At 38.6% G+C, this 23,239-nt stretch overlaps 1 protein-coding gene across 4 annotated transcripts in view; it reads right to left on the bottom strand.

Annotated features, from left to right (window-relative positions):
* LOC126293397 (methionyl-tRNA formyltransferase, mitochondrial-like) overlaps positions 1 to 21,085 on the bottom strand; it is a 56,883-nt gene extending 35,798 nt beyond the window's left edge. Inside the window, exons 1-2 of one of the 4 annotated variants that reach the window (XR_007552288.1) lie at positions 20,510 to 21,084; positions 3,367 to 3,570 (exon numbers count right to left, since the gene is read on the bottom strand). Coding sequence is in view for 3 of the 4 variants with exons in the window: in XM_049986607.1 (XP_049842564.1) it covers positions 3,367 to 3,570; positions 20,510 to 20,724 (419 nt within the window). In the remaining variant the exon portion in view is untranslated. Of the gene's footprint in view, positions 1 to 3,366; positions 3,571 to 19,239; positions 19,392 to 20,509 lie in introns of those variants that run through there. The other 3 variants (XM_049986607.1, XM_049986605.1, XM_049986606.1) reach the window with 3 other exon arrangements.
* Positions 21,086 to 23,239: the final 2,154 nt, after the last annotated feature.

Below are 23,239 nucleotides of genomic sequence, written 5' to 3'. Positions count from 1 at the left end.
GGGATACTCTGAAAATGAAAATCACATTTAAGAGCCTTTTTTTTTTTTTTTTATAAATATTGAAACCATGATCTGGGGATAATAAACGTTCATTTGCAACTGGTTGGCTGATTTTTCAATCTATCCTGTTCACAATATGTTACAATTGTTTATGTTCAGGACCAACTGTCACTTCCTGCACAAAGTGCTGATCCTCTACAGGCTTCTCTGCATTCCAACACAATTCTCAAGCATACAAGACCATCATTTGTGGAAGCCTGTACACAAAACAGGGCAGAACACTGTTGCAGAAGCAACGAAGAAAGCATGCCAAATTAAAAAGAACACAAAATCTGCAAGATTAGTGCAAACTTAAATGGAAGCTGCTTTTAATAGTTTCCACATGAAAAGTCTTGTCTTGAAATTGAGCAGAAAACCCAAAAAGATTCCGGTCACATTAACAAACACCAGTGGCAAGACGCAATCGATGCCTTCATTGTCCAATAGCAATGATAATGTTACTGATAACAGTGCCACTAAAGCAGAGTTACTAATTCCTTCACAAAAGAAGATAAAGTAAATATTCCACAAATTGAATTAACAACAACTGTTAACATGAGTAGCTTAAAAATAGATATCCTCAGTGTGGCGAAGCAGCTGGAACCACTTAATAAAGGCAAGGCCTTCAGTCCAGATTGTATACCAGTCACATTCCTTTCAGAGTATGCTGATACAACAGTTCCATACTTAGCAATCATATAAGACTGCTCACTCTTAGAAAGATCCATAGCAAAAGACTGGAAAGCAGCACAAGTCACACCAACACCCAAGAAATGAAATAGGACTATTCCACTGAATTACAGAACCATATCACTGACGTCGATTTCCAGTAGAATTTTGGAACAAATACTGAGTTTGAACAGTATGAACTACCTTGAAGAAAATGATTAATCGACTAACAGCCAACAAGGATTCAGAAAACTGTTCTTACTCTCACAAAGTAATGAGTGCTGTTGAAACGAGATGTAAAACTGATTCCATATTTTTAGATTTCCAGGAGACTTTTGAAACCATTCCTCACAAGCAACTTCCAATCAAATTGTGTACCTATGGAGTATTTTCTCAATTGCGTGACTGGATTCATGATTTTCTGTCAGAATGGTCACAGTTCACAGTAATCGATGGAAAGTCATCGAGTAAAACAGAAACACAAGTAATATCTGGCATTTTCCAAGAAAGTGTTACATGCCTTCTGCTATTCATGATCTGCATAAACAATTTAGGAGACCATCTGAGCATCCCTGTTAGATTGTTTGCAGATGATGTTGTCATTTACCATATTTGTAAAGTCATCAGATGATCAAAACAAATTGCAAAATGATGTAGACAAGATATCTGTATGAAATTACAATGAAGTACAGACCATTAGCTGCTTACAGGCGTTGATAAATATCAACGGAGACAGTTGAAAATGCGTGCCCCAACTGGGACTCAAACCCGGGATCTCCTGCTTACATCGCAGACGCTCTGCCTGACTGAGCCGCCGAGGACACAGAGGATAGTGAGACTGCAGGTACTTATCTCTGGTATTCTTCCCATGAGACCCACATTTCCAACTTAATGTCTACACACTACATTAGTAGTGCCCCTGCCCACTATACTCATTACTCGCAGCAGTCAATCTACCAATTTCCATAAGAGTTCTTTCAGACATGTCCGAAAGAACAGATACCACCCTCATATAGATAAGGCTCGTGACGATGTTCCGTTTTCTTTATTTCTTCGTTGGTTGTCTTCTGTGTTGACGTACTGCATTGTGATACTGGCTGAAAAATGGGACAGAACAGCCATGCAGCCATGCAGCCAGCAAACACTTTCACCTTCCACTCAAGAGATTCATGACCCCTCCACTATTTGCCAACTGAGCAGCCAGGACAAAGAGGCCACAAGCAGATGCAACATCAGGGATCCCAGGCATCACTTCACCTTGCTCTACTCTTCTCTCTCTTTCAAGTGTCACTTCCACCAGTCCAAGTCATCCTTGGTACCAGATGAGGCATTACATGGCATGCATATTACTCAGTTACCTTTCCTGCTTCACTAACGCAAGTTGCAATCCTCTGTCACTAGAAGGCTCCAAATTTTAGTATGTAACATGACAGTGGTGTAAAATGGCAGCCTGTAACAGAACTAGGTCTGTGCAGGATGAACAGCATGCTGTGATCAAGTCTCTAACCTAGTTTCTAATTGCAAGAAATTTGCCTTCAACTGAAACCAGTAGAAAAATAAAAGCTGTGTACGATAACGATTGTACCGACATCATTAATGTGTAACACTGGGTTGTTTGTGCTTGTAATGAAGGAATGGTGGTGCTCACCTCTATGTGTGTGACAGAGCTCAGAGTGGACAATCGCATATGGCAACTAACAAGACTCATCAGACTCAATGTCATGAACAGGTGTAGGAAGCTGGGTTCACAATTTTGACCCCAAAAACAAGCAAGCATCATAGGAGTTCTGCCAAAAAGGGTCATCACAGTCAAAAATGTTCAAGACCGTACCATCAGCAGGCAAATTCATGCTCACAGTGTTCTGGGATGTTAGAGGTGTGACGCATTTTGAACTCAGGCCATAAACACTCCAAAATACTGTGAGGCCCTCAGAAAACTGTAAGCAGGAATTCTACAGTGACGATATCAACAAACAAGTCTCTCATTAGGAAAATGTATTTGTCGCCAGGATGACTATTTTGTGTCTGTGTATGTATGGATGTGTGTGTGTGTGTGTGTGTGTGTGTGTGTGTGTGTGTGTGTGTGTGTGTGCGCGTGCGTGCGTGCGTGCGTGCGCGCGTGCGCGCGAGAAAATACCTATCCTTTTTTCCCCCTAAGGTAAGTATTTCCGCTCCTGGGACTGGAATGACTCCTTACTTTCTCCCTTAAAACCCACATCCTTTCATCTTTCCTTTTACTTCCCTCTTTCCTGACAAAGCAGCCGCCGGTTGCGAAAGCTCGAAATTCTGTGTGTGTGTTTTATTCATTGTGCCTATCTACGGGCGCTTTCCCGCTTGGTAAGTCTTGGAATCTTTGTTTTTAATATATATATTGATAAATAAATATGTAGACATGCAGAATGACGATGTCAAATGTTAGTATTATTTGTTTTATTTATGAAGCTTGAAGAGTCTTCACGTAAAAAATTCAGAGGCATTACTTTACAGCCCACCCTCACACTTTTATACGTGTCCGGAGGCAGTACTAAGAATTTCACCTTCTAAAGTTAAGTACTGGCTAGCAATCCAGTCTCATAATTTTACAATTTCTTCAAGTGAATAATGTGTATTGATATTTGACAACTGCAATATATAGATTCACAAGCCAACAGTACTTACAAAGGGAACATTTCAATTATCTTCTTGGGAATGAGGTGTCCAAAAGATGCTACAAGACCAATGTGAAATCCTGGTGGCACAGACTCCAACGGCCATGGATGAACTGCGAGGTTTTCCTGCTGTGCGATCCTCTGTACAGGGTTTGGTTTACGAGATTTTGTCGATGTCACAACCTCTAGATGACCCACGACTCTTAGCAGTTTCCTGAAAAACACAAAGTCTTGACACAAATATCTAACACAGCTTTAAATGACAGCCAAACAGACATACCTTTTATAATGATGTAATTATGAATATCTTCACCTGTGGTGATTAAATGCAATAAAATTACACAGCACTGAAGTTTTAGAATTATAATTACTACACAAATAATCTTGGTGACATGTTTTGCAGTTACAGACTATCACCATTACGCAAAACAATTTGTATTACATAAGAGAAAAAATAACACAGTCAGGAGAATAGTGGAGCAGGCTTGCAAATGATTTGCAACAAACAGTTTAACCCTGAATCTTTCAAACTCTCATGTTATGCATTTACAAAAAACTAAAAATGACTTACTAGCTCAGTAATATTTTAACAGGTTGCCAGTATGTATCAGGAAAGAACACAGTATTGTCCAGATATTCAGAACAGAAGTAAAAGAATACGTAAGGAGCATCTTCTTTCATTACAATGACCAGCTCCTCCAACTAAGTAAAACCAAAAAGTTATGTGCATTTACAATACTCCCTCCGTACATACACTGTGGTGCCAAAAACCATGAGATAGCAATATATACATATCCAGATGGTAGTAGTATTGCACACGCAAGGTATAAAAGGGCAGCGCATTGACAGACCTGTCATTTGTACACAGGTGATACATGTGAAAATGGTTCTGACATGGTTATGGCCACATGACGGTAATTAACAGACTATGAATGATGAATGGTAGTTGGAGCTAAATACATGGGACATTCCAGTTTGGAAATCATTAGAGAATTCAGTATTCCGCAACCCACAGTGTCAATGTGTGCTGAGAATAACAAATTTCAGGCATTACCTGTCACTGATGACAAAGCAGTGGCCGATGGCCACTGAATGAAATAACCAGGAAAATCAATGCGGAATGTACAATGAACATAACCGCTAGAACAGTGCAGTGAAATTTAGCGTTAACGGGCTACGGCAGCAGACGAGCGATGCAAGTGCCTTTACCGACAGCACAACCTTGCCTCCTGCATCTCTCCTCGGCTTCTCACTGTATCGGTTGCACCTTAGATGACTGAAAAACTGTGGTCTTGTCATATAAGTCCCAATTTCAGTTGGTGGTAAAAATTGGTTCGCTTCTGGTGTGGACTTCATGAAGCCATGGACCCAAGTTGTCAACAAGGCACAGTGCAAGCTGGTGGTGGCTCCATAATGGTGTGGGCTGTGTTTACATGGATGAACGAGGTCCTCTGGTCCAAATGGGCCAATCACTGACTCGAAATGGTTATGTTCAGCTACCTGGAGACCATTTGCAGCCTTTCATATACTACATATTCCAAAACAACAATGGAATTTTTATGGATCACAATGCCTCAAGCCACTCATCCACAACTGTTCACAACTGGTTTTAAGCTCAGATGGAAACTCAGTTCTAAGCAAAGAAGGGAAAGCAGAAAGGTGGAAGGAGTATATAGTGGGTCTATACAAGGGCGATGTACTTGAGGACAATATTATGGAAATGGAAGGGGTTGTAGATGAAGATGAAATGGGAGATATGATACTGCGTGAAGAGTTTGACAGAGCACTGAAAGACCTGAGTCGAAACAAGGCCCCGGGAGTAGACAAAATCCATTAGAACTACTGACGGCCTTGGGAGAGCCAGTCCTGACAAAACTCTACCATCTGGTGAGCAAGATGTATGAGAAAGGCGAAATACCCTCAGAGTTGAAGAAGAATATAATAATCCCAATCCCAAAGAAAGCAGGTGTTGACAGATGTGAAAATTACCAAACTATCAGTTTAATAAGCCACAGCTGCAAAATACTAACACGAATTCTTTACAGACGAATGGAAAAACTGGTAGAAGCCGACCTCGGGGAAGATCAGTTTGGATTCCGTAGAAATGTTGGAACACATAAGGCAATACTGACCCTACGATTTATCTTAGAAAATAGGTTAAAGAAATGCAAACCTATATTTCTAGCATTAGTAGACTCAGAGAAAGCTTTTGACAATGTTGACTGGAATACTCTCTTTCAAATTCTAAAGGTGGCAGGGGTAAAATACAGGGAGCGAAAGGCTATTTACAATTTGTACCGAAACCAGATGGCAGTTATTAGAGTTGAGGGACATGAAGGGGTAGCAGTGGTAGGGAATGGAGTGAGACAGGGTTGTAGCCTCTCCCCGATGTTATTCAATCTGTATATTGAGCAAGCAGTAAAGGAAACAAAAGAAAAATTTGGAGTAGGTATTAAAATCCACGAAGAAGAAATAACAACTTTGAGGTTTGCCGATGACATTGTAATTCTTTCAGAGACATTAAAGGACTTGGAAGAGCAGTTGAACGGAATGGACAGTGTCTTGAAAGGAGGATGTAAGATGAACATCAACAAAAGCAAAACGAGGATAATGGTATGTAGTCGAATTAAGTCGGGTGATGTTGAGGGTATTAGATTAGGAAATGAGATATTTAAAGTAATAAAGGAGTTTTGCTATTTGGGGAGCAAAATAACTGATGATGGTCGAAGTAGAGAGGATATAAAATGTAGACTGGCAATGGCACGGAAAGCATTTCTGAAGAAGAGAAATTTCTTAACATCGAGTATTGATTTAAGTGTGGGGAAGTCATTTCTGAAAGTATTTGTATGGAGTGTAGCCATGTATGGAAGTGAAACATGGACGATAAATAGTTTAGACAAGAAGAGAATAGAAGCTTTTGAAATGTGGTGCTACAGAAGAATGCTGAAGATTAGATGGGTAGATGACATAACTAATGAGGAGGTATTGAATAGAATTGGGGAGAAGAGGAGTTTGTGGCACAACTTGACTAGAAGGGATCGGTTGGTAGGACACGTTCTGAGGCATCAAGGGATCACAAATTTGGCGTTGGAGGGCAGCATGGAGGGTAAAAATCGTAGAGGGAGACCAAGAGATGAATACACTAAGCAGATTCAGAAGGATGTAGGTTGCAGAAGGTACGGGGAGATGAAGAGGCTTGCACAGGATAGATTAGCATGGTGAGCTGCTCAGTCTCAGGACTGAAGACCACAACAACAACAACTGTAGTATATAATGGTCTAAGGACAAATAAACGAATGTATAAATTATTAAAGATGTTGTACAATAAATATTATATCTGCATATCATTGAAGTGGTAATGCACTCAATGAAAGTAAGTGTTGCAAACTGCTTTCTGAATGACGATGAGTGGCTATAATAATCTATGTACAATGGTCAAAGAATTACCTTATGGACATCAGTGTACGTAGGTTGGAACTTAAATAGTGGCTACACTGCTGTGGAGACACTATACAATGGAATCTACTATTACTGCTGATAGCACACGTTGTTGACATACCTTCTTCCCTCCAAGCAAATGGACTCGCCCGTCCCACGTCACCAGCGTGTGCACAATTGAGGGAAACACAATCACTTGTGAGCGAGTAGTCTAACGTAAGGGTCTCACTATGTTTTCAAAACAGGAACAACGCAGTTGGATCAAGACTGAATGTACCAGAGGTCATACAGCACCACAGTCTAACTGAGGTATTCAAGAGGTGTGCGGGGAATTGGCATTGCCGTTAAGAACAGTAGCACATTAGGTAAAAGCCTTCAACGAAGGTCCAGCAAACTGTGGCAGATATGCATTGGGCAGGTCGTCCTAGAGTCTCTGAAGATTTGCATGCTGTTGCCGCATTAGTGGACAGTGACAGATGCCATACGATTCGTGAGCTCGCTCATAAAACCAGATTAGCACATACAACAGTGCTGCACATCCTGAAGGAACACCTGGGCATGCGAAAAATTGCATCACGATAGGTTCCGCATGACTTGATGGAAATGCAGAAATGGATGCGTTACAATGCTGCTCAGACACGCTTTGAGTGCTATGAGTGTGAAGGAAAGGCTTTCTTATGCCTTATCGTAGCACTGGATGAGACATGGGCCACATTGTAGGGGCCAAAACTGAAACACCAATCCAACAAATGGCGTCATTATGGGTTGCCGCGAAAGTTGAAAGTGCATCAGAGCCCCAGTATGGCGAAAGTTATGGTGATTCTCGTGTACGACTGTGATGGTGTTATCCTAAAGCATTACGTTCCTCCACGGCAGACCGTCAATGCACTGTATTACTGTTCGTTTTTGGAGCATCACCTGTAACCAGCTTTGTGAAAGATGCGGCGACACTTTCTGCACAACCCGTCCACCATTTTGCACGACAATGCACGGGCACATACAGTGGAAGCTGTGGCTGCTCTGTTCGGTCGATGGGACAGGCAGGTACTGTACCATCCACCATACTCCCCAGACTTAAGTCCTTCTGACTTTGATTTGATTTCAAAGATGAAGGAACCACTTCATGGCATTCACTTCAGAACTGTTCCAGAGATTCGACAGACAGTAGACAGTTTCATTCACACCATCAACAGACCAGGCTCTGCTAAAGGTATATTATGCCTTCCACATCGCTGGCCACTGGTTCTATGCCATGCTGCTTTTGTATCGGTTGTGAATAAATGGTTGTCACTATTTAAGTCCCAACTCTCGTATACTCATTTACACTTCTGTGAAAAAGCTTTGATATTGTCATTTTTTTCTCTGTTTTTTGAGATTTTGTGATTTATTCGGCATCTACGAGAACAATTTAATTGACGAAAATTAACTAATATATATCTTTTTTTGTACATATGCCCTGGGTATTCCTGTTTTACGACATGTTCTACATCCTTGAGAATCTTGTCATTATAGACCTGTGGAACAAAAAGCATATGTAATCTAATTTGCAACTTATTGTAACAGTTTGACTCAAAGATGTAAATTCCGATTGACAGTAATGTGTAATTTGAAGATGTAAGTAAATAAAACAAGCACTAGAATGGTGTAGAAAGGAGCGAATGTGAAAATGCTGTGACCCAGACATGACTGTGGGACTATGAGGAGGGTAGAAGAAGAAGAAGAAGAAGAAGAAGAAGAAGAAGAAGAGAGACTGAAATATCACACCTTTCCTCATTAAATACATCTTTTCCCATTGCTTTGAATGAAATGTGCTTATTACAAACAGATTTTATGTCCTTCACATAATATTCGCCATCACTAAATCCTTCTTGCGTCAGAATGTTCTCATCAACTGTCCAACATCCATCCATATGAGAAAACATTCATTGACTGGAGGTGTTCGTTCCCGGTAAACACAGAAGAAATTCTAGTATTTTAAGAACATTGATATAAGGCACACTGTCTGTACTGCAATGTGAAATATTTTCTACCCAGCAGTCACTCAATGACACTTTTCCCACTTGCTAGTTTTCTAATATTTTCAGTAATGTATATTGTTTAATATACATATACTCTCATACTGTCCAGTATTATCCACTATAATTGAAAGTACCATTTCACAAATGAAATTTTTACAAATGTTATTTCCTCAGGGGTACTCCTGCATTAACTGTTACTTCCAAGACCAGATTTAAGGAAATAGGTAATGTAATGACAAACAGAGACAGAACAACACAACAGCACTACTGAAATGAATGAAAGGGCTATAAATGATGAGTCAGATGCGGCAAATGCAATCATTTCTTAAACATAGTAGAAAGTATAGGGGCAAACTGTTCAAGAGCAAAATCACATAAGTATGTTAAAAATTTAACTCTCATAAAATTCAATCATATGAACATATCTTTAACTTCTTCTCCTGATATTAAGAAAATTATACATTCTCTCAAAAATAAAGACTTGCCTGGTTTTGATGGTGTCTCCAACAGAGTACTAAAATTCATACCCATGAAATTAGCCCAGTCTTATCTGAAATATGTAATACATCACTAACTCAAGGCATTTTTCCAGAGAGACTGAAATCTTTTGAGATTGCAATGTAATCCAGAGTAGTGTGTCACCTCAACAACAACAGTTTCAGTTTCAGAAGGGTTGCACTACTGAGAATGCCATTTACATGTTCACTGAGCAGGTTTTACAAGCATTAAACAATAAAATAGCACACATTGGTATTTTCTGCAACCCCTCTAAGGCATTTGATTGTGTGAACCACTGTATTCTCCTAAATAAGTTAACATTTTACGGGAATAATGGTATAGCCAACCATTGGATAATGTCGTATCTAACCAAAAGAATACAGAAAGTTGTACTTAGTAATTCAAGAAATATGGTCCAGTGATATAACTCTGACTGGAGCAAAATCATGTATGGGGTTCCCCAAGCTTTGATCTTAGGTCCACTACTGTTCCTCATACATGTAAATGATCTTTCACCTAGTATATAACAAGCAGAATTAGTAATCAATCAAAGCATACATGCAGAAATACAAATAATGATAAAGTTCTTAAAAGTATCATTGGCTGGTTTTCTGCGAATGGTCTCATCCTCAATTTTAAAAAGACCCAATGTACTGAGTTTTGCAAATCTAGGGGTACTACATCAATAATAAGTGTAACGCATGGTGAGCAAATAATAAATAGGGCGGCAACTTCAAACTTCCTAGGGATCCATACTCATGAGAATTTAAATCAGAAAAACACACATTTTGGAACTTCTAAAACAACTTAGTTCAGCCACATTTGTGCTTAGAATCATTGCCAATCTTGGGAGAGACAAATCAGTAAGTCGACATATTTTGCATTTTTTCTTCAATGTCATATGGATTATGGACTGACGTTTTGGGGTTACTCATCTTTAAGAAAGAAAGTCTTCATTGGGACAGAATGTGCTGAGAGAAGAATATGTGCAACTCACCTGTGATCCATCTTGTAGACATCTGTTTAAGGAGTTCGACATTCTGACTACTGCTTCGCAGTATATTTATTCCCCTCATGAAGTCTGTTGTAAATAATACTTAACAGTTCAAGAGGAACAATGAAGTACATAATTACAATACCAGAAGGAAAAATGACATTAATTACTCCATATTAAGATTGTCTTTAGCACAAAAATGTGTGCATAATGGTGAACCAAAAATATTTGAGCATTTACCCAGAGATATAAAATGTATGACAGACAGCAATCTAAAATTTGATAACAAACTGACAAAGTTTCGCCTTGACAACTCCTATAGATTTAAGTGTCAGGAAGTCGTTTCTGAAAGTATTTGTATGGAGTGTAGCCATGTATGCAAGTGAAACATGGATGATAAATAGTTTAGACAAGAAGAGAATAGAAGCTTTCGAAATGTGGTGCTACAGAAGAACGCTGAAGATTAGATGGGTAGATCACATAACTAATGAGGAGGTATTGAATAGAATTGGGGAGAAGAGAAGTTTGTGGCTCAACTTGACCAGAAGAAGGGATCGGTTGGTAGGACATGTTCTGAGGCATCAAGGGATCACCAATTTAGTATTGGAGGGCAGCGTGGAGGGTTAAAATCGTAGAGAGAGGCCAAGAGATGAATACACCAACCATATTCAGAAGGATGTAGGTTGCAGTAGGTACTGGGAGAGGAAGAAGCTTGCACAGGATAGAGTAGCATGGATAGCTGCATCAAACCTGTCTCAGGACTGAAGACCACAAAAACAACAACAACAACAACAACAACTATTCTGTAGAATTTCTGTTATTGTAATGTGTAGAAGGTTGTGGGTTGAAATTAACTAACTCAGATCCATGTATCTTTCTATTCTTTTTGTAAAGATGTTCAGAATGTAACTGTATGTACAAATTAATTTGTGATGTGAATGTATAATGACTCGTTCCACATTATTATGATCTATTGTGCAAAATGATCCATGGAACATGTTACGAAGTACCTAACTAACTAACCAGTCCAACTGCATTCCTCGAAACTCTCAACGGGTTCAAGCCACTAATTTAAATCTTCAGCTGCACCATGATAAAATGTATGGACATAGTGTTCAAATTTTATGATCTCAGATGATAACCCTCATTTCCAGTGTACCATTAATTGATCTGATAGCTGATGTTATGAAACAATCTTTGCCACTGGAAACTAAATTAGCTTCGAAATCATTTACCACAGAAATTACTCTACAAATGATAGAGTACAGCAATCACTCATCCTTTCTTGCAGATTTTATTTGGCAAATCTAGATTTTGGCTAGTGTCGAGCCATTATCAACTAACTATTTCGTAGTATCAATGGATGTCAGTTCCCTGTTGTTCGGGCATCTGTCACAGTTCTTTCAAGACTAGTCAACTCAAATCCCCTCAGCATAATTAAAGGACCTGATGAGCAACAGAAATATTATGTCCTTGTGATTTGAAGAATCTGTCATTATTGAAATAAAATTAACTTTCTGTAAATCAGACTCTAGTGGAGAAATGGCAAACGGTTTAAAACATTTAATATAATTGCTTTGGTTTTGCTATGGCCACAAGTAAATTTTGGTTCAAAAGCCCATTGGAGAAATTTAGCAGTGCAGTGGTGGTGGTGGTGGTGGTTGTTAGTGTTTAACGTCCCGTCGACAACGAGGTCATTAGAGACGGAGCGCAAGCTCGGGTTAGGGAAGGATTGGGAAGGAAATCGGCCGTGCCCTTTCAAAGGAACCATCCCGGCATTTGCCTGAAACGATTTAGGGAAATCACGGAAAACCTAAATCAGGATGGCCGGAGACGGGATTGAACCGTCGTCCTCCCGAATGCGAGTCCAGTGTGCTAACCACTGCGCCACCTCGCTCGGTTTTAGCAGTGCAGTCCACTGGTCTGAAAGACAGTTTGTGGTGAGCAGTATGGTAAATGAATGCTTCTTCAATAGCTGCTAATTTCGTATCTTTATCACCAAAACCTATGGTTATAGCATTTGTAGACTTAGAGAAAGCTTTTGACAATGTTGACTGGAATACTGTCTTTCAAATGATGAAGGTGGCAAGGTTAAAATACAGGGAGTGAAAGGCTATTTACAATTTCTACAGAAACCAGATGGTAGTTCTAAGACTCGAGGGAAACAAAAGAGAAGCAGTGGATGAGAAGGGAGTGAGACAGGGTTGTAGCATATCAACAATGTTATTCAATCTGTATATTGAGCAAGCAGTAAAGGGAACAAAAGAAAAATTTGGAGTAGGAATTAAAACCCGGGGAGAAGAAATAAAAAACCTTGAGGTCTGCTGATGACATTGTAATTCTGTCAGACAGCGAAGAACTTGTAAGAGCAGTTGAATGGACTGGAAAGTGTATTGAAAGGAGGATATAAATTGAATATCAATAAAAGCAAAATGAGGATAATGGAATGTAGTTGAATTAAATCAGGTGATTCTGAGGGAATCAGGTTAGGATATGAGGCAATTAAAATAGTAGACGAGTTTTGCTATTTGGGCAGAAAAATAACTGATGATGGTCAAAGCAGAGAGGATAAGAGGATATAAAATTTAGAATGGTGATGGCAAGGAAAGCATTTCTGAAGAAGAGAAAAATACCAATTTAAGTGTCAGAAAGTCTTTTAGGAAAGTATTTGTTTGGTGTATAGCCATGTATGGAAGTGAAACAAGGATGGTAAACAGTGTAAATAAGAGAATGGAAGATTTTGAAATGTGGTGCTACAGAGGAATGCTGAAGATTAGATGGGTAGATCATGTAACTAATGAGGAGGTACTGAATAGAATTGGGGAGAAGACGAATTTGTGGCACGACTTGACTGGAAGACTGAATCGGTTTGTAGGACACATTCTGAGGCATCAACAATTTAGTATTGGAGGGCAGTGTGGAGTGTAAAAATCAGAGAGGGAGACAAAGAGATGAATACACTAAGCAGATTCAGAAGGATGTAGGTTGCAGTAGGTACTGGGAGATGAAGAGGCTTGCAGAGAATAGAGTAGCATGTAGAGCTGCATCAAACCAGTCTTTGGACAGAAGACCACAAAAACAACATCACCAAAACTTCCACTAAAAAAAAAATTGGTCAACACTGTTGCAAGAAGCACCTGCACATACCATTCTTTTATGTTTTTCATTGTTATGTTATAGTTTCTGCATCAAACATCTGACTCAAAAATTATTTTTTAATGTATGGTCATTCCTTTTGTAGGTCCCTCCTAAAAACACACTTATTCTCAGCAGTGGCATATTATTAATTTCAAGTATTTTAGCAATCGCAGTTTACAAAAGCTCACTGTATTTTATTATTTTATAAATGCAGAACACAGTACTGTCTTCTACCTACATCTACATCTACATCCATACTCCGCAAGTCACCTGACGGTGTGTGGCGGAGGGTACCCTGAGTACCTCTATCGGTTCTCCCTTCTATTCCAGTCTCGTATTGTTTGTGGAAAGAAGGATTGTCGGTATGCTTCTGTTTGGGCCTTAAACCTCTCTGATTTTATCCTCATGGTCTCTTCGCAAGATATACGTATGAGGGAACAATATACTGCTTGACTCTTCGGTGAAGGTATCTTCTCGAAACTTTAACAAAAGCCAGTACCGAGCTACTGAGCGTCTCTCCTGCAGAGTCTTCCACTGGAGTTTATCTATCATCTCCGTAACGCTTTCGCAATTACTAAATGATCCTGTAACGAAGCGCGCTGCTCTCTTGGATCTTCTCTATCTCTTCTATCAACCCTATCTGGTACGGATCCCACACTGCTGAGCAATATTCAAGCAGTGTGCGAACAAGCGTACTGTAACCTACTTCCTTTGTTGTCGGATTGCATTTCCTTAGGATTCTTCCAATGAATCTCAGTCTGGCATCTGCTTTACCGACGATCAACTTTATATGGTCATTCCATTTTAAATCACTCCTAATGCCTACTCCCAGATAATTTATGGAATTAACTGCTTCCAGTTGCTGACCTGCTATTTAGTAGCTAAATGATAAGCTACAACTGTAATGAATATTTTTGAGTCGCTATTAAGAATGTGTGTTTACAGTTTTTGTTGTTGGTGGTGGTGGCATTCACATTAAACACAAGTGCAGACCAGCACAGTTAGATTAATGTCTGCAACTGTACTTCTCCATGCATAGTCTCCACACAGTTTCAGGTGTTTATATATTGTAGGCCAATAATATTAGAAGTGGTTTGCTTTGTCAGTTGTTAGTATCTAAATTTTTCATCAAACTGGCACTAAACAGGACATTTCAACTTTTGAGAACCACAGCCAACAGCATTTTACGGCAATAAGTACCTACTACAAAAATGGGACATCTTGGCGTCCGTTTCTAGCTTTTCAAAAAAGATGGGACTAAGACTCAGAAAAAGCAACGGTCCCATCTAACGAGGGATGTCTGTTCACCTTATATCTGCCTGACTGTGGCTACTGATCATCAACTGTGTTCACTTCCAGAAAACTTTTACACTTGCTGGTACCTGAATCAGGATGTGATTGCTACTATGCTTGAAAATGTTACTGTGTACTGAACACACACACACACACACACACACACACACACACACACACACACACTCTCTCTCTCTCTCTCTCTCTCTCTCTCTCTCTCTCTCTCTCTCTCTCTCTCTCTCCAGTCTCAGGCAAGATGGTTACCGTTGTTATGACTGAGGGAGGAAAGCTATTGTCAGACAAGTTGTGAACCTAAGTTGATAAAAATTTGTATTAATCTTTTAATTACTGTATTTTCTTACCATATGTTTATATAACATACTGTTAAATGTTTATGCTCGCTTCAGATTTGAACATACTTGGGATTTTGATTTTTCTGCCTAATGTTGATACCATATGTTAAACTTGTTCATATTAAAGGTCATTCATTATTATGTTACGTAACCTAGTAACTGATAAAGATCTCTTGTGCTTGTTGCAACTGTTATTAAAGGAACTGGAGTTTAACACTACTTGTACTGCGTGAGATACTCCCCTGGCCATTCTAGTGCTTTGTTCACTGACATCTTACTATGAACCCATATGCAAGTTTATATTTTTGAGGGTCTTTCATTTTATGCTACTAACCAGTTCCTATGAAAACAAAAATCCTTCCACAGTCAAAACAATACTAGTTTTTAAAGATCTTGAGTATTACTACTTACTACAGAAAGGCATTTCAATAGAAAATGCTATATACTCTTTCACTGATCAAATATTAAATGTCCTGAATAACCGGACATCACCCATTGGTATTTTTTGTGATCTCTCAAAGGCCTTTGATTGTGTAAATCATGGAATTCTTTTAGAAAGCTAATCATTATGGTTCAAGGGGGCAGTGCACAAATGGTTTAATTCATACTTTACTGGAAGAATGCAGAAAGCTGAAATAAGTGATTCATGTAATGTTAAAACAACAGCTGATTCCTCAAACTGGGGGGGGGGGGGGGGGGCTAATCTAGTACGGGGTCCCATAGGGTTCTGTCTTAGGTCCTTTACTGTTCTTGATATACATTAATGACTTACCATTCCATATTGATGAAGATGCAAAGTTAGTTCTTTTTGCTGATGATACAAGTATAGTAATAACATCCAGAAACCAAGAACTAAGTGATGTAATTGTAAATGGGTTTTTTCACAAAATTATTAAGTGGTTCTCAGCAAACGGACTCTCTTTAAATTTTGATAAAACACAGTATATACAGTTCCGTACAGTAAATGGCACAACTCCAGTAATAAATATAGACTTTGAACAGAAGTCTGTAGCTAAGGTAGAATTTTCAAAAATTTTAGGTCTGTCCGTTGATGAGAGGTTAAACTGGAAGCAACACAATGGTGGTCTGCTGAAACGTCTGAGTTCAGCTACGTATGCTATTAGTGTCATTGCAAATTTTGGTGATAAGAATCTCAGTAAATTAGCTTACTATGCCTACTTTCATTCACTGCTTTCGTATGGTATCATATTCTGGGGTAATTCATCGTTGAGTAGAAAAGTATTCATTTCTCAAAAACGTGTAACCAGAATAATTGCTGGAGCCCACCCACGGTCATCCTGCAGACATCTATTTAAGGATCTAGGGATCCTCACAGTAACCTCACAGTATATATATTCACTTATGAAATTTGTTGTTAATAATCCAATCCAGTTCAAAAGTAATAGCAGTGTGCATAGCTATAACACCAGGAGAAAGGATGATCTTCACTATGCAGGGTTAAATCTGACTTTGGCACAGAAAGGGGTAAATTATGTTGCCACAAAAGTCTATGGTCACCTACCAAACTGCATCAAAAGCCTGACAGATAGTCAACCAACATTTAAAAATAAATTAAAAGAATTTCTAGATGACAACTCCTTCTACTCACTGCCTGAATTTTTAGGTATAAATCAAGGGAGGAGAAGGAGGAAGGAAGGAAGGGGAAAAAAAAAAAAAACAGCTTAAACATTAGTGTCATGCAATATTTTGTGTAATGTAATATCTTGTACAGACATCTTTTATTAATCTGACATGTTCCACATCATTACTTAGTGTCGTATTCATGATCTATGGAACAAGTATTAATCTAATCTAATATAAAGCATTATTTTTGCAAGTATCTGACAAAGGAAAATTGCTATACTTGTGGCCTAGTAGTTTGTATGTACCTGCCTTCACTAGTTTTGTATTTACTGCCCAGACTAGATATATGCAACAAGATTATACTGAAACTACCTCTACTGTGGATTGTGATAATAAACCTAGAAGAATTATATTTGCTACGAGAAAAAAAATTATGCAGGGACACTGTACTTCTAATTTCACTTTGACAATGACATATTTAGTGCATGCAGAGAAATGAAGTTAGTTTTGGGCAGTGTACAAAACAAATAATGTACGTATAAAATTTTGCTAGTCAAATAGGTAATTAAATGGAAAGTTGTATTACCTTCATGAAATTATGATATGAAAGTTTGTACTGCTTTCATTGTGTAGCAATTAAATGAGAAGTGATTTGATGAAGTACAGTGAATTAGTAGGCTATAGTGAGGATTGTTGTGGAATGAAATAATGATGTGTTAGGGCCTCTTGTGAATAAACATGAAACTTTGTGACTTTTTATGAGCAGTAATAATGTATTCAAACATAAGATACATATGTTATGGCTGGATTTTGCTATCACAAAATTTAATGGAGTACATCCATGCGATCATAAGGAAATGTTGGTAAGTGGATAAAAACGATGTGTGTGGTGAATAAGTAGTTATGTTTGAATCCCCTTATAGATTCGGTTCTGAGAAAAGACAAGTGGAATGATAATTATTTGCTAAACTAACTAATCTGCTTACGAAATGGGATAAAAAAACATCTTGTTTCAGAACCACACAGGTACAGGTTATGGCCATAATTGATGCAAATTAATGGAAAATTGGGGAAAAGAAGGTCAGCATTATGAGAAATGTAGAGGTACCTATCTAGCAGTAAGATAATGAGAGGTTTACTACTAACAGTACCTACTTCATATATTTTTACTGCTTATTGTCATAACTTGTTTGTAGAGGCACTAAGCTGTTTACCATAAGAACAGACTTTAACAGAAACACTTGCAGATGCTACACTTGTAGATACTACATGTAATCATATTTAACATTATCTCATACACACTACATTCCAGTAAACATGCATCCACAGTGACAAGCTATATGTAAATTTTTGTACACATTAAGCATTTACAAAGAAAGAGTAAAAATTTAATGCCAAGCTTTTATTTTTTGTTTATCAAACCATTTTTTTTGTACTTGCAGCCCTGCTTACACTTGAGCGCAGCTGTTTACCTTGCCCTTTTACAATTTTTTTGCCAAATTAGAACTAGATTTTCACTTAACTATTTTAGAAAAACACAGTTATGAACACTATCTGGTCCCTGTGGTCAATTATGGAACTCATCAGATAAGGGGTGATCACAATGAACAAGAACAGGAGGTAGACAGAAGGAAGACAAGTTTAAAAATTGGGTAAATTTACATTTACCTAAATGGAAGGCAGTATGACAAAAAATTTGTTGGGAGATCACACAAATCTCTCACTATCTCAAACTTCACTGGAAAGGCAGGGCACTCTTAATTAAAATCTAACATCAAGCACAGATGAATAATCTGTAAAAAACACAGTTATTGACATATTCGTTACTACTATATTAATTGAAATGATAAATTTTAGTTTTCCATCATTATGTATTGTAAGATCTGCAAGTGTATAACTATTTACTATCTAATAATCTGGATGTAAAAAAAATATTCAAAGTTAATGATTCTGCAAACTTAAATGACTGGATATGGTATAATTACACACTGATTAAACAAATAAGATTTTTGCAACACTGTAATCAGAAAAGAAAAAGTTTCTTTAGGCTGCTTGCATTTTACTGGTGAAGAGAACATCACTGAGTTCAAATAATTCATTTATGTTTTAAATACCTAATTTGCTATTTTGACGCACAGAACATAATTTTCATAAATAACAGCTTTATGCTCACACATCTTGTGGTAAGGAAGAATCGTCGTCGTCCTCGTAATTTTATACCGCACTAATTATGTTCCTCCCGTCATTATTTAACACAATGTAACTAAGCACTATTCGCTAGACAGTTTTCCCTTAGTTCACAGAACCACACTGACACTTCAATCTGCTGCTCTACTAGCTATTTCTGTGAGCCTCCACTGCGGCTTTTATTTCTCTGCGCATTCTATTTAAGAGGCGCTTTGTGGTGGGCTTGCGTGTTATCTGCCATTCGCGGAATACACGGTTTTTCTCTTTAATGTAAGCCAGGATGTCGGGAGGGAGCGGTTTCGAACAGAAGTTTGCACGACCATCGGTGGCGGATAGCGTGGATGTGGCGACATCCTCCAAGGCATCCACCTCATCCTCACCTGCGTCTTCTACATGCCGCGCTGCTGCCATTGGTGCTGCAAAGCCTAGCCTGTGGTCTGTGATAGTTCCATGCCGTTTTACGCTGTTCGCGACTCATAAGTCATATGAGGATACTTTGGCGCGCGGGTGTGTTTTGAATAATGGTTGCCTAAAATACCGGTAGAGGTCAGGCCACACAATACAATGTAGCCACCACCTAATGGCTCAGGGATTCCGTTTTGCTTTGTGTTGTGATTAGCTTGTTGGCTTCTTTTCTTATTTAGAAATGAGTGAAGAGACAAATCCTGAATCATCAAGGGATTCGAGGAAGACGCCCACGATCCCAATGGGGTCGGTGATTCCTATATCCACATGTCAGTACTGCTTTCGCAGATCTACAAACAACGGATACGGGCTGCCAGCCCTGCGAGGAGGAGGCGGAACTTGTTTCCTATACAAGTGGAGTACCGTCTTAGCAGTAGTACTGTGTCCATACATCCCGCTAGACCCGGTGATAACATTAACGTATTGTGGAGGGCCGTTTTACATATCACAGAAAAACCAACTCTAATCATCTATATATCAGAAGTTACACTGACGTCTGATCATGTTTTCTCTGTGCTTCACTTTTTTGTAAGTTAGCTTATTTCTACAAGCGTAAAACGCTGTGAAACATCCACCGACAATTAAGGTCACATTGCCCTCAAAGTCTGACACAACAGCAATAACAAGCAGCATGCTCGACTGTGAAGCTCATAATTTCACAATTACACGGGTCACCTATACAATTTTGATACTACTCGATCAGTCAATGTTAGAAAATACAAAAACCATGGCATAGAGCGTTAATGTGCATATAAATAGAAGACAATTTAACCCTAACTTGAATGCCGTTTTCGCAGGCAAGACACGGAAATCTGTACAGGAACACACTGCTGTGTTAGATCACACTTTGTGGTAGGTGCCGCGAGAAAAGGAAAGCTCTATTGAACGTAATTAAATGGGAAAATTACATTCACGTCTTGAACTTCACTGTAGAATCACTCGCCCCGTTATTTTCGATACATCAATCATTCTATGCATAAAGAGCTAAAGCACTGAGTAGAACATAGAGTATGTACTGCCTAATAGTGACAGCAAACACTGAAAGTATTAAGCTAAGAAATGTGTTGTTTTAACAAACGCGTTAAATGAGATCTGCAAATTACAAGGATTTTTCGTAGTACTGGGTTTTTTAATGGAAAACAAAATAATAATAATAATAGTCTTCAATTGACTATCAGTACTTACATTTCATTACAAAGAGCTGTTAAGCTTTCTGCTGAAAAATCATCGGTGCCGAAAAACAAAACATTCCAAGCAGGAGCAATAGGGCGAGTAGAGTATGGTCGAAACGTTTGATCACATTTTTTATGTGTCACACTCACAGATCTAACGCAACGATTTAATCTGTAGCAGAGTTTTTCAGGCAAATTCCGCAGCAAATATGCTTTCAACATTATCATGGTCAAGTACACGAAGTAGTTGTTGAGGTTAGGTTTCCGTGAGTATAAATGTGTTGCAGCTATCCGAGTTCGAGATGCTATTCGTCATTCTTCAGAATCACGACAACGTCCACCGAACACACGCGACGACTACAAAGCAACATGTATACTTCGAAAACAGTCACACTAAACACAACAAATCCTATGTATTGTATCGCATAACTATCAACATTCCAGATGTGCAGCTCTACTACCTAGGGTACAACACACCCAAAGGGCATCGTACAACCGTACACTTTAAAACTCAAATTTAATGGATACTTGCTTTCAGTTTTTCGATTTTCTTTCGCTTAGAAACTGCCGAGCACAAATATTTACTCTGGCAAAAAACACCTGGGACATTACGTTCAGTCAAATAAAGGAATTACGTATGTATATGTTGTCTACCCTGTGTGATGGGACATTTGAAAATCTGGTGGCACTATTTTTGTTCGCTATACTTGTTTGTGTATTAAACACGCTGTGTTAAATAAGATAACTCTTCCTGGTTATGACTGTACGAATACAAGTAGCACACAAATTCTACACCAGCAACTGCCATTGATCCTCAGCCCAATTACGTAGCCAAGAAGAAAAAAAAGAAATAGCTCTACATTGTATAATACTCACAACTGCCAGTTCTGCATGTACATCCATGCTCTGCAAACCACTGTGAAGTCTATGGCAGAGGGTACATCCAGCTGACCAGTTATTAGGGTCTCTTCTCATTCCACTCACGGATGGAGATTGGGAAGAATGATCGCTTAAATGCCTCTGTGTGTTCTGTAATTAATCTAAGCTTGCCCTTACAATACCAAGGGAATTGTAGTATATTCCTGGAGTCATCAGTTAAAGCCAGTTCTTGAAACCTCCTAAGCGGGCATTCTCAGGATAGTCTTCCAATTCCATTCCTTCAGGATCTCCATGACGTTCTTCCTCTCCCACAGGTCAGATACACCTGTGACCATTCATGTTATCATTTTCTGTTGGTCCTCTTTGGTATTGGTCCCACACACTTGAGCAATATTTTGGAATGAATTGCGTGAGTGATTTGAAAGAAACCTCTTTTGTAGACTGACTGCATTTCCCTTGTATTCTACCAACTAAAATCTGCTACCTCTTTTATCCATGACTGAGCCAATGTGGTCTTTCCAATTCATGTCTCTAGAAAGAGCCAGATGTTTGCACAAGTTTACTGATTCCAACTGTGAGCCACGGATATTATAGTCATAAGTGTACTACATTTTTGTGTTTTATGAAGGGCACTGTTTTACATTTTTTAACATGTAAGTTGCCTGTCTTTGCACTACTTTGAAATCTTATCAAGATCTGACTGCAGATTTGTGCAGCTTCTTTCAGACAGTATTTCATTATGGATAACAGCATCATCTGCAACAATTCTGAGGTTACTATTAATCTAAAGGCTGCAAATTCAAATACATCTTTAGGGATAACAGTAATGAATATGTTAAATTGGAACAATCACAACGAAAACATTGTGGGGAAAGCAAACCAAAGACAGTGATTTATACACAGACCGTGTAAAAAGTTTAACAGGTCTACTTAAGAGACTGCTTACACCACAATTGTCTGCTCTGTTCTGGAGTATTGCTGTGCAGTCAGGGATCCGCATCAGATAGAACTGAAGGAGGACATCGAAAAAGTTCAAAGTATGATAGCTAGTTTGTATTATCACAAAATAGGGGAGAGAGTGTTATGGATATGATAGATGTGATACATCTCATTATGTTTAAGCTCAGAATATGTTCTAAGATTCTACAGCTTTATGTCAAGGGTGTTGGAGGTAATTTTGTGGACCACTTATGTGCCCTTCTTCTAGATGAATGTGACCTGTGCTTTCTTCCAACTACTGGGTACAGTTTCTTGTTCAAGGAATCTATGAAAGATTCTAATTAACAAACGGACTAAGACAGCTGAAAGCTTGATGTAGAATCTAATAAGGATTCCACTGGGCCCTGAGGCTTCATTTAATTTCAATAATTTCAACTTTTTCTTTGTGCCATTGGCATTAATGTCTACTTCACTCATCTTCTCAGTGGTAGGAAGATTTAACTGAAAGAAGCCTCCTGGGTTTGCCTTTATAAAAGAACATTTGAAAAAAAGAGTTAACCATTTCTGCTTTTGGTTTGCTACTCTCAATTTCATTTCTTGTCTTGTCCATGAGTGACTGGACACTAACTTCAGTGTCACAAACAGCCTTTACACATGAGCACAATTTCTTTGGGCTTAGTTGAAGATCCTTTAACAAATTCTGTTAAGGTAGTCATTGAAGGCTTCACACACCACTCTCTGGACAGACAAATGTGTTTCATTTAACATCTCCCTATTTGTAGTCCTATGCTTTGTTTTATTCCTATCATTCAGTAGTCTTTGTTTCTTTAGAAGTTTCTTTACAGTGACTTTATACCACAGAGGGTCACTCCCATCATTAACTGTTATACTGGGTACATATCTATCCAATGCATGGTCAACTATA

The sequence above is a fragment of the Schistocerca gregaria genome, chromosome 10, assembly GCF_023897955.1.
Source record: "Schistocerca gregaria isolate iqSchGreg1 chromosome 10, iqSchGreg1.2, whole genome shotgun sequence".
Classification (NCBI taxonomy): Eukaryota; Metazoa; Arthropoda; class Insecta; order Orthoptera; family Acrididae; genus Schistocerca; species Schistocerca gregaria.
The sequence above is the reverse complement of the archived record's forward strand: the minus strand, read 5'-3'. Positions and strand labels throughout refer to the sequence as shown.